This window comes from Pan paniscus, chromosome 8, assembly GCF_029289425.2.
Source record: "Pan paniscus chromosome 8, NHGRI_mPanPan1-v2.0_pri, whole genome shotgun sequence".
Lineage (NCBI taxonomy): Eukaryota > Metazoa > Chordata > Mammalia > Primates > Hominidae > Pan > Pan paniscus.
In genome coordinates this window covers 143,090,242-143,108,628 of record NC_073257.2, presented here as the reverse complement: position 1 = coordinate 143,108,628, position 18,387 = coordinate 143,090,242, and the positions used below count along the sequence as shown (strand labels likewise).

General features: G+C 50.6%; 1 protein-coding gene across 2 annotated transcripts in view; it reads left to right on the top strand.

Annotated features, from left to right (window-relative positions):
• TCERG1L (transcription elongation regulator 1 like) overlaps positions 1-18,387 on the top strand; it is a 219,687-nt gene that overhangs the window by 146,832 nt on the left and 54,468 nt on the right. For both annotated transcript variants that reach the window (XM_034931729.2, XM_034931730.3), the window contains one exon: positions 1,848-1,936. In XM_034931729.2, coding sequence (XP_034787620.2) covers positions 1,848-1,936 — 89 coding nt within the window. The remainder of the gene's footprint in view (positions 1-1,847; positions 1,937-18,387) is intronic.

The following is an 18,387-nucleotide window of genomic DNA, read 5'->3' as shown; positions in this document are numbered from 1 at the left end:
TCATGCTTCTGTGCCTCTGTAATTTAGCACTTTCCTTCCTAAGCACCCTGTTTGAAAGCAGCTGACACAGTGCAGATGGGCCTGGCCCAGCACAGCCCTCAGGGACCCACATGTGCTGGGTTTTGGTACAGCATCCCCAGCCTCCTGTGCATGGCTGATGTTGCACTGACGGCTCCCCACGAGGACTTTGGAGCACTGACTTCATTTAGTTTTGGTGGTCGAATGGTTAATCATCTTCCCACCTCCACTGCCTCATAAAGTACCAACATCAACAATGGTAGAAACAGATTCTAAAATTTTAGGATGACTTTCAATTTTTTTAATGAATTGAGTATTCTAATTGCACCTGCCATTCTCAGCTCAGAACCAGATTGTTGCTTTGAATAAGGCACCGGTATTTTTAATCCCACCTAATTTTCCCAGAGAGAGAACATAATCTCTCAGAGCATTCTAAGTTTGAGATTAAAACCATGGAAACAGCTGGAAGAGGAAAAAAGAAAAAAGTTTCTCACACTAGAATTTATTATACTTCATGTGAATTTATTTCTTTCTTGTAGCCTTCCAAAATTCTGGTGATACTTCCTGATTTTTTTATTTCTCTTTGTGATATATGGTTCTACTGGTAAGAATTTGGTTATTTCGGCTCAGTACTAACTGAACAAAGACCTGCTGTCTGTCATACATCAATATGGCTAAAGGAGTTCATCTGAATTGTGGGCCTCTGTTTATGTTAGAATTGTGATGGGCCATATTTTTAAATCTCAAGCAACTTTTATTTTTCTCCAAATTTTATTCTTAATGAATACTGATCAAGTGTCCTAACCATAGCTTATTTTTCTCTCTTTTTAATTTTAGGGCATAGATCTTCATTTTATTCTAGGTGATAAATTTTCTTTTTTTTTTTCTTTTTTCTTTTTTTTTCTTTTTTTAAGACAGAGTCTCACTCTGTCCCCCAGGCTGGAGTGCAGTGGTGTAATCTCAGCTCACTGCAACCTCCGCCTCCAAGTTTCAAGTGATTCTCCTGCCTCAGCCTCCCGAGTAGCTGGGACTACAGGTGCGCACACCACACACAGCTAATTTTTGTATTTTTAGTAGAGATGGGGTTTCACTATGTTGGCCAGGATGGTCTAGATCTCTTGACCTCATGATCTGCCCGCTTCGGCCTCCCAAAGTGCTGGGATTACAGGCGTGAGCCGCCATGCCTGGCATTTCAAACTTTCTTATTTCTTAATGGAAATGTGGATCAACTGAGTATCAGAATCAGAATCATCCCCAGGATGCAGAACAGCCCCATGAGCCATGCCCCCAGCTGGATGTTTGGGAAGGGCGGGAGCCTGGGGAGGAACCAGACTCTATGTGGCAGAGTCGTTATTGAGGAATATGGGTTTGTCGCCTCCTCCCGCCTTAACAGGATGTGGCAGCCCCAGCTTTGAGGCTCTCTGCCACTAAATGCTGTTGTTTTCATGGCACAGTGACTCCCACCGCTGGGTCAGCTCATTTCTGGGGATGAAGCCAGTGAGATTTTCTGTCCCAAAGACCTCAGACCTCAGATGCCCTCTCTTGGCTGCCTCTGGCCGTCTCTGCTTCTGGAAAAGCAGGCAGCTTAGACAACTTGGGACAATGAGGGGGTGGCTTTGTCCAGGTGATTCTACCCAGTCTGCTCTGCACTGATTCCCTGTTCCTGGCAGAACCTCCCAGCCTAGGCACTGCTGTGCTGAGGTCATTATCTCGTGGCTACTATAAGCCGCCTGCCTGCAGGAGATTTGTTTATTCCTCCCTTCCTTGCTTGTAATTGAAGATGAGTGTTTAAAATTAAAAGCCACTCTCCTGTCTCTTTCTCTTGAAAGGAGCCTCCACCGATGCTGGGGGGAGGAGAGGACAGCACAGCCAGAGGCAACAGGCCGGTGGCCTCCACCCCGGTGCCCGGATCCCCCTGGTAAGACACCCCAAAGCCCGAGAGCCACTAGCAATGGCGTTGTCTGGTCCTGGCATTTGCCTGATGTCACCAAAGAGACACTGCATGTCTCTCAGGCATCCTGTGTCTTAAAAACAATGAACTTGCAACTCCTGGCAGGTGTAATTTTGCACTGTGGTCACATTCTGCAGAAAGAAAAAAACAGCATTTAAGCGATGAGCTATCCTGCTCTGATCTATCTGTGAATATATATTAAAATGATAATGCTGTTGCATGTCTATCAGCGAAAGGCAGTGGCTGAAGAAAGTGTAGCATGCCTTATGCTTCAGAATATCTGTTTTCCCTCCACTCCAAGAAGAATCGTAACTGAATGGCTGTTAATTAAAGACGTGCCTGTTCTCTCTGTCGCCCTGCGTGGCTGCCTGCTCTCGGAATATGCCACACTCCAGACACCCTCCACGAGGGAGCCACAGTTTTTGGTTTTTAAAAATGCCCTTTTATAATGGAGTCATTTGGAAGCAGAATAAAAGGTTATTACAGTAAAAATTAAGTTTCAAGCCTGAAGATGAGAGTGCAGTACACAGCTGGGAGGCACAGCTAATTTAAAGAACAGAAATAGCAACCACTTGTGTCAGCTCAATGTGCCAGCCAGGTACAGAAGGCAGCCGGCTAAGGAGCGCAGGGCCCCCACCAGCCTTGCATAGTGAGTGAGCACATCCCTGCTGACTGGGCCTGCTGTGCCATGCCCTGGCCCTCTGATGATTCGGGTGAACTTGGCTGCAATCTGGACAGACTGGCACCCCTGGCTTCTATGCCATGGTCAGTGTCGGTGGCAGGCTCCTGGTGCCTCCAGCCTTCCATTTGTAGCTAAAGCTCCTCTGTACCCTGGGAGTGCCTCAGGGTAAGACCTCTTTGTACTAATATTATGCTGTTTTCTAACCACCCATTCTCCAACCCTTACAATTTAGCTCGATTCTGATGCTAACTACTGGGAGTTAGAGTCAAACCCCACAGGCTGGGGTCAGTCCCTCAGGCTGCCCTGCTTTAGACATTGGCTGCAAATGGGGCCCCCCAGCTGCCTGCACATCTGCCCAGCTGACCACAGATCTGGGGTTCCCATGACCTCCTCTCCACTTCAGTGGTGATTTGCTAGGACCACTCACAGAACTCAGGAAGCGCTTTACTTATGATTACAGTTGTTTTATCAAGGATACAATTCAGACAGCCAGTGGAAGCAATGCTCAGGGTAAGGTGTGGACCTGACTGAGCTTCTGGGCCTCGCCGGCGCCACCCTCCCAGTGCTGCAGCGTTCACCAGCCTGGAAGCACTCTGAACCTCAGTGTTTTAGAATTTTAATGGAGATGTAACTACATAGGCATGACTGATGAAATCATTGGCCAAGTGAAAGGACTCAGAGGGTTGGGCAGCGCTGAAAGTGACGGCCCTCCAGTCACGTGGTTGGTGTTTCTGGAGACCAGCACCCTCCCTAAAGCTACTCAGGGGTCCTGAAGTCACATGGTTGGTGTCTCTGGAGACCAGTACCCTCCCTGAAGCTACTCAGGGGTCCTGAAGTCACATGGTTGGTGTCTCTGGAGACCAGCACCCTCCCTGAAGCTACTCAGGGGTCCTGAAGTCATTTCATTTGCGCAGCCTCAGGCACAGGTGTTATTCCTACCAGGTCAGGGACTTGGTAGGAATAACAAGATGCTTTCTTCGCTCAGGAAATTCTAAGAGTTTGGGAAGCTCTGTGTCAGGAATCTGGAACAAAGACCGTATACATCCCTCTGCTGCTTAACGACAGGGGTATATTCTGGAAAGGCATCCTTAGGCAGTGGCATCCGACATCCTTTTATGCACATCACAGGGTGTGCTCACACAGGCCTGGTGGCACAGCCTCCTGCATGCCCGGGCTGCATGGTGTAGACCGTGGCTCCCAGGCTGCAGACCACACAGCGCTGACTGCTCGGAGGCAGTTGTGACACAGTGGTGGGGATGTGTGTGTCTAAACACATCCAAATGTGAGAAGGTAGAGTAAAATTTGATATTATAATCTGACGGGACCACCATGGTATGTGTGGTCAGTCCATGGTTGAGAGAAATGTCACTCTGCGGCACATGACTGCATATACATTTTACGATGCCACAAACTGGTTGAGAGCTTCTACAGGCAAACTCTCCAGTGTCTCCAAGGCAGGCACACTGCCGCATATCACGCTGCAGGATGGGGAAACGTTCCCCAAGACCCTGTGGAATCCTCACACAGCTTCCGCCAAGCTCCCCTGGGGGGTTGCAGGGATCCAGAAGACTTGACCTTGAGCCCTAGAACCTTCTCACTGTGAAAGCTGCGGCTTTCTTCTCCAGCGATATTGTGTTACCATGAGCAAGGCTTCGTGCGATCCAGCAAATGAAAACGGTGCCCTGGCTGCTGCACTCCCCTCCCTCGGCGTGGGTCTTTGCCAATGAATCGTGGGTAGGTGAGGGAGTCTGTTGGTTGCTGCGTGATCTCACCGGGAAGTGGATTATCCCTGCGGTAGGAGACGTTCGGGCACAGAAGCAGAACAAGGCAGCTTGGCCCACGTGGGAGGCAGCTTGACCCACGTGGGAGGCAGCTTGGTCCACGTGGCAGACCCCATGCAGGACGAGGACTTAGCAGGTCCTTGTGGGTTTCTGAGAGTGGAGCAGCTAAGCCAGGGGTACTTGCAGATGAGGGAATGAATGGCAGGTGCTGGGCATGGGAGGTAAGGGTGGCTGTGGTCAGAGGGAGTGGCGGGGTGTAGGGCCACAGGCTTCAGGTGAGGTGGGTGAGGGCTTGGGCCTGGGAGCACAGAGGAAGGATGGCCAAGGTCCCACAGGACCTACAGGCCTTCCTGGTCTGCACAGTGACTGGTGCCACTAAGGCAGAGGTGCAGTGTGGATTCCTGGCCATGTCGTCTTTAACTGGCAAGCATGAGGATGAGCGGGAATTCTCCAGGGAGCCCCAGGTGGGCGCCTCCTGTGTTACGAAACGAGCTAATACCTTTGAGTGGACAGAGAAGCTTCATGCTGGGAGCACACTGCTTGAATCAGATCTAGGCTTGCCTGCTAGGACCTGTGCAGTACCATAGAGGGAGGGAGAGGTGGCTGCTGCTTCACTGCGTTTCTCATTTAGTGTTTAGTCTAATCTCAGCCCCACCTGAATGCAGAGAGAGCCTAGGCTTGGTTGAGCAGCTGTTGGAATAAGGATGTGAGTATTGGCAGACCGCCACCGGACCTCAGAGGGTGGGTTTGCACTTACCCTTAAAGGTGGAGGCACCTTCGACATTGCAGAGTGAAGGGGCCTCTGCAGATCTCAGTTTCTCCTGTGGCCGCGTGCTCTGTCAAGGAGGGCTTTGTGTGCCTCGTGATGTGACATCCTCACTAATGGCAGCATGATGCACGCAGGCCTGGGAACAGCACACTCTCCTCACACTGCAGCCTGCGTCTAGGAAAAGCTCTCTTTGCCATGGGGTGGGGTTGGGGGGTGGGTCTATGCCTATTTCACCTGATTAGCTGAATCATCTGCTTCCGTCTCCCTTCTAGAGATTTGCTAGTAGTCAGCCTTTCCCCAGAGTCAGCCAGGGTCTCATGGAGACACACTGGGAGCTCCAGGGACAGGAGTGGGGCCCTTTCATCTGTCTCATTTTCCCTCACCCATTTGAAACAACCCATGCTTAGAAAGGGTGTCTTTGCCCAGACAGAGAATGTCTCAGAGACTGTGGCCGCCTTGAACTTTCTAAGAAGACCACAGGGGGTCTCAGCAGGAGCTTGGCAGAGCCCCCAGGACTAAGGAGGCATTGGGGAGGGGCCTCAACAACAGCTTCTGCCAGAGGCACAACAGCCCATCCCTGCCCAAATAGACGACCTCCTAGGTCTTCATCTCAGCCCTGGAATACTTAGACGGAGAGGTCAAGCCCACGGTGCTCGGTAAGTCTCTGGCACATGGCTGTCAGGGCACAGTGTGGTTTGCCTGTTTGCCCTGAGCTGACAGAAAGGAGAAAGGAGCCCTCTCCCCGGGGCACACTGCCCCTTTTCCTGCCGAGGCCCCCAACCGTGAGTGAGAACCCACCTGCCCTGCAGAAGGTCCTCGTGGCCGAGTGTAAAGCGGGGAAAGGTCTTGTGCTTGGGGTTCGGGGCTGCAGTGGAAGTGGGTGGGAAGGATGGTGGGCAGGGCTCGAGTCTTAGAAGGCCAGTTCAGGGTCACCTGGGGGACCCCACGGGCACTGCCAGCTGAACTGGTGGTGGGGTGAGCAGGCATGGCCGCAGAGGAAGCTCTGATGGCTCCGCTGACTCTCCTCCCTCTCACGGCCAAGCCCAGAGCTCGCTCCCCATGTCTCAGGGAATCTCCTTCTGTCTGTCCCATGACGGTGCATCCTCTCTGCGATGGTCTGCTTGGCACTCAGAGACCAGGCCGCCCTCAGCCAGGCAGGGATGGTGGTCCAGGCTGTCAGCTCAGGTCAGATCCCAGAATTAGATCCTCTGTCTACGTAAGTGTAGACCTCAACCTTCTCCTGAGGAAACTTGGCTTCTAGAAGTTTCCACATAGGTGGGCCAGCCAAGCAGGCTGGGCTAAAGCAGGCTCAGAAAGAGTTCCTCTTGCATGTCACAGAGCCATCTGGGGGCAGCTGGAATTGGGATGATAAGGATGTAAGGAGTTCTGGAATCCACTCAACACATGTGCAACAAAAATCAAATTAGTCTTACTCGTGGTTAACTTTTTCATGTAGTTATTAAATACATTTTGAATAAAACTACGGCTAAGAAATGGAGTGTTTGAGAAGACAGCAGACTGAATAAGACCCTCCATCTCCTGTGTACAGTTATAGGGAAGAAACTCACTTTCAAAGGTGAAACTCCTCCAGCATTTTTCTGATTTGCACCTGCTCTTGGGAAAGCGTCTTAGAAAGCAATGAGGTGGTAGAAACTGGTTTAAAAGTGATGAGAGCAGAAGGGTGATGTTTCTCCCATTCCCTGCAGGAGCTGGTACTCCCTGCTAGAGCTCAGTGAATCCATACGGAATGCCGGCAGCGGACGGGCGGCATCCTTAGTTATTCTTAACTATGTGGGAATTTCTCTGCTGTTGTCGCTGCCGAGAGGTGGCCAGACGCAGGGCCTCCTTGAAAGCATTAATGTAATACTAAGCACTTGAGAAATGCAAAATTCACACCCTGACAGGGAATAAAAATGAAGAAAGAGCCGTCTACTCACTCTTGTCTAATGGCCTGGGCCAGTGTAACCATTGAAAATGGTGTCGAAGTTCAGAGTAACTTCTGTAGCCAACTCTGCTATCTGAAAACCTATTCCACATTCTACTGCGGAGTACTTTCAAGGATACCGTATCCCAGGCCTGGTATTTTAAGGAGGATAAACGAAATGAAGACAGTGCGTTTACTTTCGTGCCAGGTGAAATCCGGTCCTCCTCTAGAGAAGACAGAGCTCGTGTCATGGCAACAGTTGCAATGAAACTTGAATTACTTTTTTTTTAAATCTTCTTCTTTAAACTTTTAGGCATGTTAACAGTAGAATAGCATTATTATTATTTTAGTCTCCTTCGGAATTTCTGTATCGTCTTTTTTTTGCAATTTGGCTTTAGACACAAATAGTAATTTTGAGGGAATTAAACCACTCCCACTTATTCGCAATAAAAATGTTTTTGGAGAGTTGATGACATGGGAAAATTTCAACAGTAATTGCTCGACAAAGTGTAAAATCCATAGCTTTTGGATTAAATGACAATAAATGTCAAAAACAATGATTAATCAACATCTTAAAATTATTTAAAATACTATAGATTTACGAGTAGTTAGCTATTTTTGTGAAATTAAAAAATATATATTAAATATTGGTTTTAACATATTATTTTCTAAAAAAATTCAGATTGCCACAGTGCAGGTTTTATGTCATGGTCTGTTAATAGCACAGATCAAAGCTCTTTTTAAGATGGCTTGGAAAGATACGAAAGCGCACTTTAGGAAGTTGACAGTGTCGGAAGGCGCCATTTTCTGGCAAAGCTAATTCACATTTTATCCTAAGAGGCAAAAGTCGTTAAAAGGTAAGAAGTATAGGGCGGATTATCAAAATGAGTACGGTGCATTCCTCTGATGTTAGTAGGTGTGTCTAGCCCGGAAGCCAGGGGCTGACTCTGCATTTCTGCCTAAAGAGGTAAGAGCTATGAGCAGACACCAGCCTAGAGATGTGCTTTGTGAGCTGTTGTAGGTGTTGTAGCAGGATGAGCTGCAGACAAAACACCGAGTTAAAGAAGGAAGGGGTTTATTCGGCCAGGGGCATCGGCAAGACGCCTGTCTCAAGAGCTGAGCTCCCCGAGTGAGCAATTCCTGTCCCTTTTAAGGGCTCACAACTCTAAGGGGGTGCACGTGAGAGGGTGGTGATGGATTGAGCAAGCAGCGGGTATGTGACTGGGGGGCTGCATGCACCAGTAATTAGATCAGAACAGAACAGGACAGGGATTTTCACAGTGCTTTTCTATACCATGTGTGGAATCTATAGATAACATAACCGAGTAGGTCAGGGGTCCATCTTCAACTGCCAGGCCCAGGGTGTGGCGCCGGGCTGTCTGCCTGTGGATTTCATTTCTGCCTTTTAGTTTTTACTTTTTCTTTCTTTGGAGGCAGAAATTGGGCATAAGACAATATGAGGGGTGGTCTCCTCCCTTAGTGTAAGCATCTTTCAAAGGGCTGTTTTGTATTTTCAAATCCCAGGGACATGCTTTGGCTCTCCTGATTTTATGCTAATGACTTGTCCTTAGTTCTGGCTTCATTTTCTATTTCAGTACCCGTGGGTAACATCTTTTTATATTAGTTCATAATTATTTATTGGGCGTGACATTTAAAAAATGTTTCTCTGGATTTTCTAAATACAGGTATTGAGCATGTTTGACTTTTGAAAAACTAGTATCAAAATCATGTTCTGAGATGAAGTTGGCAGAACTTTTCTAAAAAAGGAAAAGTTTCCCAAGACATAATACATGTGGACGATGTTCAAGAAGAAAAAGGTGATTAGAAATGATGGTGATTACGAGAGATGCGGGGCTCGGTCACATCAGCCTGTGTCACTTTCTCTGGTGCACCATCCTCTGACTTGCAGTTGCACTCGCTAAGCTGAGGGAGGACACATCGGTCTTCTTTGAGTAAGTAGTGCTGAAGAGAAACCAAAAGTCACTTCGGCCCTTTTGCATAATTGAGTCTTTTATTATGTCAGAGAAGGGACAGGAGGAGTCACTTGTCAGGGAGGGGACTCTAATGTTGAATGAAATGTCAGTGTGGTTTAGTGAGGGAGGAGGAGTTGGCGGGGAAGCTGCCATTTAGCTCGCGTTTGAGAGTTCTGGTGGGAGCAGCCCAGGGAGTGGGGGGTGGGCCGTGGGCTGTGCCACCTCCAGTTCCCTCTGAGCTGATTTTCACTGGTCCTCAGGCCACCTTGCTTTCGTTCCCAGGCAGCTACCGGCTCCCAGACGTGCTGTCAGCCCCCTGCCTGCATGGGGCCGGTGGCAGTTCTGTCCATCTTCCACTGGCGACTGGCGGGGAGATCAGAAATCAGATGAGTCCCTGGGTTTGAGGAAAGCTGGGACACTGCTGGGTGCAAGAGCAGGGTGACATCCCGTTTGAACTCCATAAAGACAGGCTCTCCCGGCAGCCCCCAGCCCGGGTGGAGCCTGGCTGAACCTGTGTTCAGAAACCTGTGTTCTCAGAGGCTGCCTGGGGCAGATGCTGCCCTCCCGGCAAGCCTCCGGGGACTTGTGTCTGTGCTGCAAGGCTGGGCAGAGCTGGCAGGGCCCCGAGTGGACTCGGCTCGACATGACCATGGAGTGGTCTTTCCCTGAGGCTCATTATTTAACAATGACAACATCCATTTGTGTGAAATAACTAAAGATGGATTGGTAAAATCTTTTAAGAGTTATGCCAGGAAGTTAACAGTGATGCCTTTAGGAGCACAGACACCTGAGCCCAGGGCAAGGGGAATTTTGTTTTCAGCCAAGAAGCCTCCGTTGTTGGTGCCGTGCAGGGACGTCCCCACCCAGCTTGTCCACCGTCTCACTTCCAGTCTCTCCTTGGCACTCTTTCCTCGTGTCTTTTCACCTCAAAGGAGGAAGTAGGGGAGCCCGTGCTCTTGGGAGGCCAAGGTTGTGTCCCCAGGCTCCTGGACTCTCACCGTGCAGCAGCCGCCAGCGCCTGGAGCACCTTCTGTCTAGAACGTCACTACCCCTATCGATTTATGAGAAAGGACAGCAAGACGGCCCACAGCCCGAAGTGGAGAGGCCACACAGTCACGCAGCAGGTGCCCGGCCCAGGCTGCCCCTTCAGTTCCAGCACAGCACGCCTGTTGCATGCTCGTGTCCTTGTCTTGGATATCTGCACCTTCTCAAAGTGAGGGTTGGTGGTGGTGGCAACCATGGCCAGACACGGCTGGGCTGGAGAACCTACTCAGGAGGGAAGGAAGGTGGGAGGGAGGTCTCCCTGCGGTCCTCCTGGAGTCCTTATAAGCCCTAGTCCCTCACCCAGCTGCCAGGTGGAGGGGCCTGGGCCACTCAGTCCTGCCCAGGTTGGGCCCTTCCCAGATACAAAACCCCAGAAAAGGTGGGGAGGACCAGGAGAGGGAGAGAAGACGGCAAAGGGCATTGGGTGCGGCCCTTTCATTCTGAGAGCTCAGCCCTGGTGGCCCGGCCCCAGGGAGTGTGTGGCTTTGTCCATCCCCAGGACACTCCTGGAACAGGGCATTCAGGGATGAAAGATGGATGGAGACAGGGATCCAGGGAGAGCCTTTGTGTAGTGGGGGACTGGGAGGGGAGCATTCCCTCCCAACCAGCCAGCTGATTTTGAAGCTTGGGGTCCTGCTATTTGCAGGATGAGTGTGGGAATCCTTTCATACAACAAAGCAACAACCCCAGTGTTCATTCAATGAAACCCAGATCTTCCTATATTGCGGCTGCTTGGTGTGGATGTACTGTACCAGACTTAAATAATGCTGATGCACTAACTATATCCTCTGGGATATGGGGACAGTTAGAAGAGGGAATATGGCAGGTATCCAGAAATTATACAGTGCGATTAAAGAAGGGGAACACCTGCATATTACTTAGAATGGGCATAAAATGGTACATAAAATTAATTCTGCGTGTTACAGCTGGCCCCGTCTAGTGGAAGCCAACCGTAACGAGTGGATGGGTGGATTTCTCCAGGGAAACTGCATTTATTTACCAGCTACTCACTCTGGTTCAACTCCATACCCGCTCTGGTTCAACTCCATGCATTTCCCCAGGGCTCGGGAGCTGGGCTCTTTGTGGCCTGGATATAAATGGGTGGCGTGTTAGTTGCCGTCACTCGGCCTCCTCCTGGGTGTAATCTCTTACCAAGTCCTAATTAGCTCCGCTCTTCACTGGGAATTGGAAGCTGTTTCCCCACACTTTGGGGCATTCCAGGGTGCTGGCTGCTCCCAGCATCGGAATGCACCTTGGATGTCTCTGCATCTGAGAACCGGGGACCTAGAGTCAGTGCATCCTGAGGCACTGCACTTACAACAAATGCTGGCCTAGGATCTGGGGAAAATTTGGCTGAATAAATATAAATCCCCAAATGTAAAGCCTCTTTCTTAAGTTAATAGCAAAGCTTGGAGGCCAGCTGGGAAAATCCCTCAGAAAGTCAATGAGAAAATGATGAGACCCAGTGGATAGGGCCGCCTGGAGCATTCCACCAGGACTCTGGAACACAGGTTTCTAGGGTCTCAGTGCATTTGATTCTCTAGGGAATGAGCACGTGGGGCTTAGGGTGAGCAGCCCAGCAGAGGAGCAAGGGAACCCAGCTTCCTCATGCTGCCCTGACTTTTGGTGAAGGTGCTTTGGTTTTCTGTGGAAAGTAGGACATCCGGGGAAATTCAGGTGGGTCCTGCTGCCCTGGCTGGAGATGAGTCTAAGCCAGGCAGCCCTGCCCTTTCCTCCCTCTGCTAGAAGAGGCCATGCACCCAGCATCCTCACACACCACTCAGCCTAGTGTCTGGGGAGGCTTCTGTGGGATTCTCAACTCTGCTGCTCCTCTTCCTGGACCCACTAATACTGATGCCTGCTCAGGACCCCTTAATTAATTCACCTGCCCAGACTCACTGATATGGTTTGGCTCTGTGTCCCCTCCCAAATCTTACCTCGAATTGTAATCCCCATAATCCCCATGTGTCAAAGGCAGGAGCAGGTGGAGGTAATTGAGTCATGGGGGCCGTTTCCCCCATGCTGTTCTCCTGATAGCGAGTGAGTTCTCATGAGATCTGATGGTTTTATAAGCATCTGACATTTCCTATGCTGGCACTCATTCTCTCTCCTGCCACCCTGTGAAGAGGTGCCTTCTGCCATGATTGTAAGTTTCCTGAGGCCTCCCCAGCCATGGGGAACTGTAAGTCAATTAAACCTCTTTTCATTATAAATTACCCAGTCTCAGGTATTTCCTTATAGCAATGTGAGAATGGACTAATATGGTAAATTCTTACCAGGAGTGGGGTGCTGCTATAAGGATACCTGAAAATGTGGAAGCAGCTTTGGAAATGGGTAGCAGAAGAGGTTGGAACAGTTTGGAGGGCTCAGAAAAAGATAGCAAAATGTGGAAAAGTTTGAAACTTCCTAGAGACTTGGAGGGCTCAGAAGACAGGAAGATGTGGGAAAGTTTGGAACTTCCTAGAGACTTGTTGAATGGCTTTGACCAAAACATAGACAGTGATATAGACAATGAAGTCCAGGCTGAGGTGGTCTCAGATGGAGATGAGGAACTTGTTGGGAACTGGAGTAGAGGCCCCTTTTGCTATGCTTTAGCAGAGACGGGCAGCTTTTTGCCCTTGCCCTAGAGATCTGTGGAACTTTGAACTTGAGAGAGATGATTTAGGGTGTCTGGTGGAAGAAATTTCTAAGTGGCAAAGGATTCAAGAGGAGGAAGAGCATAACAGTTTGGAAAATTTGTAGCTTGACCATGCAATAGAAAAGAAAAACCCATTTTCTGGGGAAAAATTCAAGCCAGCTGCAGAAATTTGCATAAATAACAAGGAACCAAATGTTAATCACCAAGACAATGGGAAGAATGTCTCCAGAGTATGTCAGAGAGCTTCATGGTAACTCCTGCCATTACAGGCCTGGAGGGCTAGGAGGGTCACCCTGCTCTGTGCAGCCTTGAAACAAGGTGCCCTGCATCCTAGCTGCTTCAGCATCAGCCATGGCTAAAAGGGGCAAAAGTACATCTCAGGCCATTGCTTCTGAAGGTGCAAGCCCCAAGCCTTGGTGGCTTTCACGTGTTGAGCCTGTGGGTACACAGAAGTCAAGAATTGAGGTTTGGGAACCTCCACCTAGATTTTAGAGGAAGTATGGAAATGCCTGGATGTCCAGGCAGAAATTTGCTGCAGGTGCAGAGCCCTCATGGAAAACCTCTGTTAGGGCAGTGAAGAAGGGAAATGTGGGGTCAGAGCCCCCACACAGAGTCTGTACTGGGGCACTGCCTAGTGGAGCTGTGAGAAGAAGGCCATTGTCCTCCAGAACCCAGAATGGTAGATTCACCTACAGCTTGCACCATGCACCTGGAAAAGCCACCATCACTCAACAACAGCCCGTGAAAGCAACCAGGAAGGGGACTGTACCCTGCAAAGCCACAGGGGAAGACCTACCCAAGGCTGAGGGAGCATGCCTCTTGCATCAGCATGACCTGGATGTGAGATGTGGAGTCAAATGAGATCATTTTGGAAATTTAAGGCTTAATGACTGCTGTATTGGATTTTGGACTTGCATGGGGCCTATAGCCTCTTTGTTTTGGCCAATTTCTCCCATTTAGTATAGGAGCATTTATCCAATGCCTGTACCCCCATTTGTATCTTGGAAGTAAGTAACTTGCTTTTGATTTTACAGTCTCATAGGTGGAAGGGACATGCTTTGTCTCAGATGAGACTTTGGAGTTGGACTTTTCGGTTAATGCTGGAATGAATTAAGACTTTGGGGGACTGTTGGAAAGGCATGATTGGTTTTGAAATGTGAAAGGAACATGAGATTTGGGAGAGACCAGTGGTGGAATGATATGGTTTGGCTCTGTGTTCCCACCCAAATCTCACTTCATGGTAATCCCCGTGTGTCAAGGGTGGGACCAGGTGGAGGTAATTGAATCACGGAAGCGGTTTCCCCCATGATGTTCTTGTGATAATGAGTGAGTTCTCATGAGATCTGATGGTTTTATAAGAGTCTGGCACTTCCCCTGCTGGCACTCATTCTCTCCTGCTGCCCTGTGAAGAGGTGCCTTCTGCCATGATTGTAAGTTTCCTGAGGCCTCCCCAGTCATGAGGAACTGTGAGTCAACTAAACCTCTTTTCTTTATAAATTACCCAGTTTCAGGTATCTCCTTATAGCAATGTGAGAATGGACTCATACAGCCACTGACCTGCCCTCAGCCTAGCGCAGGATGACAGGAGATCCACTTGTGCTATCGGGGCCCAAAGTTGAAGTCCTGTTTCTCTTAAACTCTGCAGTGGGCAGAACAGAGCTCTTGCTGGTCCCTGCCAGGGAATGGGTCATCCTTTCACCTCTTTCAGCTTCTTCTTCCCCCAGTCCTCTGGCCCTCACCTGGCTCAGGGCTCACCCCTGGGTGTTCAGGAAAGCTGGCGAGTTACCAAGTTAGGAAAGCTCCCCAAGCCAGTGGGAGGGTTGGGATTGGATGGGGCCACTCAGCCAGTCTGAGCCTGTGTCCCGAGGCCTCTGGCTTCCGGATAATTCTCCCATGGCCCTGTTGCTTGTGGAATGCAGTATGAATGCCTGACACTGTGTGCACCTAGCAGCTCTTAGTGAACTGGAGATGCCTCAGTGAGCATCTGGCCCCTGGCTGAGTATCCCCACACTTCAGTGACTAGAGGAGCACACAGGTCCCCCCAGCTCTGGGTGAGGCCGTTGGAGGCTGGGGTGCTATGCACAGATCACTGGTGTGCATAGAACCGTGGGGGTCGGATGGCCTCCTGCCAGAAACATGGTGCTCAACAGGTCCATCTTGCTGTACCCAGGTCACAGTAAGTTGTTCTGTGTTCTCCAGGTGAGGTCAGGCTCCTGGTGAGACCTTCATGGGTTTACACAACAGGTTTTAAGTCTTAAGTGGCTAGAGAGGAACACAGAGAGCCAAGGACGCTTCTAGGATTTGCCACTCAGACCAGTTGCAGCAAAACATCATGAAAAAACATCCCAGGCAATACTGTTAGAAATGGGCCCTCTTGCTGCTGGGCGCTTCAGGCTTGGAGCTGCCTTTCCAGCCACCGTCCCGTCATGGAAGCTTCTGAAGCCCTTGAGGGGCCGGATCTGGGCTTGCTCTGGTCCTGACATGCTGGGCATGAGACATAGAGCATGAGGAGGCGGGCTCAGGGTTTCTTCACTCCCTGCACCCCCGCTGGCATCAGGGTCTCATCGATGAGTCTAGCTGCATTCCTTGCAAGAGGGGTGCCTGGAGACAGAGCCCAGTGTCGCAGTAGTAAAACTGTCCACGTCCTACGTGTTCCCAAAGAGCCCAGGCCTCGTGGGGAGCTAATAATAGGCTCTGCCTGTGGCCCACTCACTCACAGCTCCACCCGGGAAGCAGGTCATCACCAGGTCTGCGTCTGGAGGAAAGGAGTCAGTCCCTACCCTGGGCTTATGTTCCCTATTGGCCCACGCTGTCTGCAGAGTTCATACAGTAGCTGAATTGTGCATAATTTATAGCACAGTGTGGTTACCTTCAGCTTTAGACTCAATAAAAACTTCCTATGCTTAGCCGGGTTCTGCACCATAAATGCATACCCACAGCCTCCCTGCAGGCCCCAGAGGTCAGGTATCCCTGGCCTGGGCTTCTTGGGGACAATGGTCTGCCTGATCTGAGAGCAGGAAGGGATCCAGCTACCTGGGCATGGAGTCTGCTGTAGTTGGCCAGCCTCATTTTCCAGCCTCCAGCATGGGCCTGGGCAGCACCCCATGGGCCCATGAGTACGCCTCCCCTGAGGGCAGGGCCTGGCATGGGAGTGTGATACACTCTATCTTGGTCCATTTCCCTAGTGGGGTGGACTGTCCAGATAAAGCAAATTCCCATTCCACCCCCCATCTGAAGGGTTGAGGGCATGAGGCCACCAGCGAGGGGAGGCGACCTTCTCAGGGTCACCTGGTAGGTCAAGGGCAGGGCTGGAGCTGGAAAGTTTGCCAGGCAGAAGGGCAGGTCATATTCTCCCACATGGATGACCAGGCCAGCTGTGGCCAAGGCCTCCAGGCACAACACTTGGGGTTCAGGTCAGGGCTCCCAGATGCTGGCGCTCAGGACAGAGTGGCCCCGAGGGGGAAGCCCATTGATTCGTCTCCCACAGACTCAGGGCTCCAGCGACACACATTGATTCTCTTACAGTTGGGAGGATCAGAAGTCTGACACAGGTCTCACTGGGCTAAAGTCAAGGTGTGGGCAGGGCTGGATCCTTCTGGAGCCTCTGGGGAGGTCCATTTCCTGCCTTTTCCATCTTCTAGAGGCCCCTGCAACCCTGAGCTCGTGATTCCTTTCTCCAGCCTCAAGGCCAGGCATCTCCCGATCTCTGTCTCTCCGTGTGTGTGTGCACGTGTGTCTCTGTGTGTGTCTACGTGTGCATGTGTGTCTGTGTGTCTGTGTATGCGTCTGTGTGTTTATGTGTTTCTCTGCATGTGTGTGTCTCTGTGCATGTGTATATGTGTGCATGTGTGTCCCTGTGTGTGTTTATATATGTGTGCATGTGTCTCTGTGTGTGTATGTGTCTGTGTGTGTTTATGTGTGTATCTCTGCATGTGTGTGTCTCTGTGTGCATGTGTGTCTCTGTATATCTGTGTGTTTATGTGTGTGTCTCTGTATGTGTATATGTGTGCATGTGTGTCTCTGTGTGTCTGTTTGTGTGTATGTGTGTTTGTGTGTGTCTCCGTGAGTGTGTTTGTGTGAAACACCTCTGCCTCCATCTTCCTATCTCTTCCTCACTGATCTTCCCGCCTTCCTCTTAGAAGGACCCTTGTGATTACATGTGGGGCCACCTGGATGACCAAGCTATTCCCCCATCTCAGGGTCCTAATCCCAACTGTACAGACCCTTTGCCATGTAAGGTGATGCACACCTGTTCTAGGGATCAGGACGTGGACGTCTTTGGGGCCATCATTTTGGCTCCCACACTCCTGAGCATGGCTGGGCTGAGTAGTGGAGCCGGCACACCTTCTCAGGGTGATTTCTGGGAAGGGTCCTGGTCAGCCCAGGGTTGCCAACATGCAGGGCCCCAGGCCCTGAGCCCTCTGCCTGGCCCATGGAACGTGCCTGGGTGAGTGAAGTGTGCAGTGATTTTCTGCATGCAGAACAGAGTGGCTTCTTTTGGCACGAATCCCCAGCTCCTCCCGAACCTGTGCGAGGCTGGCCGGAGTGAGGCGTGAGTGGGCTACCGGGGGCCCAGGCCGTGCCCGACAGTACCCCCAACAGGTCGGGGGCCTCCCTCGGGGAAGTCAATAGCTAGAGGTGGGTATGTGGGTGTTCCCACCCATTCACTCCTGCACATCTGAAAAGTCCCAGGAGACTTGCGGAGCCAGAGGGACCTTCTGAAGTCACTGCAGGAAGCCGAGGCCCAGAGAGGGGAGGGGGCTTGCCCCAGGGGAACCTTCTGGGAGGTCCACACCTGGAACGGGCCTCGGTGCCAGCACAGGCCTCAATCTCTAACAGCACCCTGACACCACTTAGGGGTTAAACCCAGAGCCCAGGCCGGCCTTGCTGGCCTTTATCTGCTGCGCTCGTTCGTGGGGACAGCGTGGGGTCAGAGTGTCAGAGTACAGAGTCTCCCGTGCACCTCCATGCCACAGGCTCCCGGACCCACATTCCTTAGGGAGGGACATTTTCCTTTCCTTCCCTCTCATTATTTTTCTTCTCTTCATTTTTTTTGCTTTTTAATCTTTTCTGATAACTTTTCACAGATACGGGGCTTAAAAAGGGCACATAATTCCTTTTAGATGTCTTCAATTTCCATGTATGAAAATACAAATCTTCCTTATTTGCCCATCCACAAATGAGCAGGACACCAGGCTGTGGTTGCTAATGACAGCAGCCCTTTTAATTCTGCTGCTGCCGGAGGGTAGTGACCTGTGGCCGTGCGCATTGCTTGATGGCCATGCAGAGCTCGACTGGGGAGGTGTAGGGAGCCGCTCTCCGAATTACTCCATTGCCGGAACCAGGGCCAGAGGCGCCCCAGAGTGCTCTGCATCTGGAATGGAATTTCATTGAGGCAGTGACAGCTGGTGGGCTGGAGAGAGCCCTGCCTGCGTGTGACCTTGATGAGCTGCTTGGCTTCTCTGAATGTTGTTGTTCTTCCTGGTGTAAGGCTGGTGATAAGAATGTCTACCTGTTAATCAAATGAGTCAGATCCATAAGGTCACCTAAAAAGGCAGGCTTTGTCTTTAGTATTCATACTATCCATAAACAAGCTTTGCAAATGTG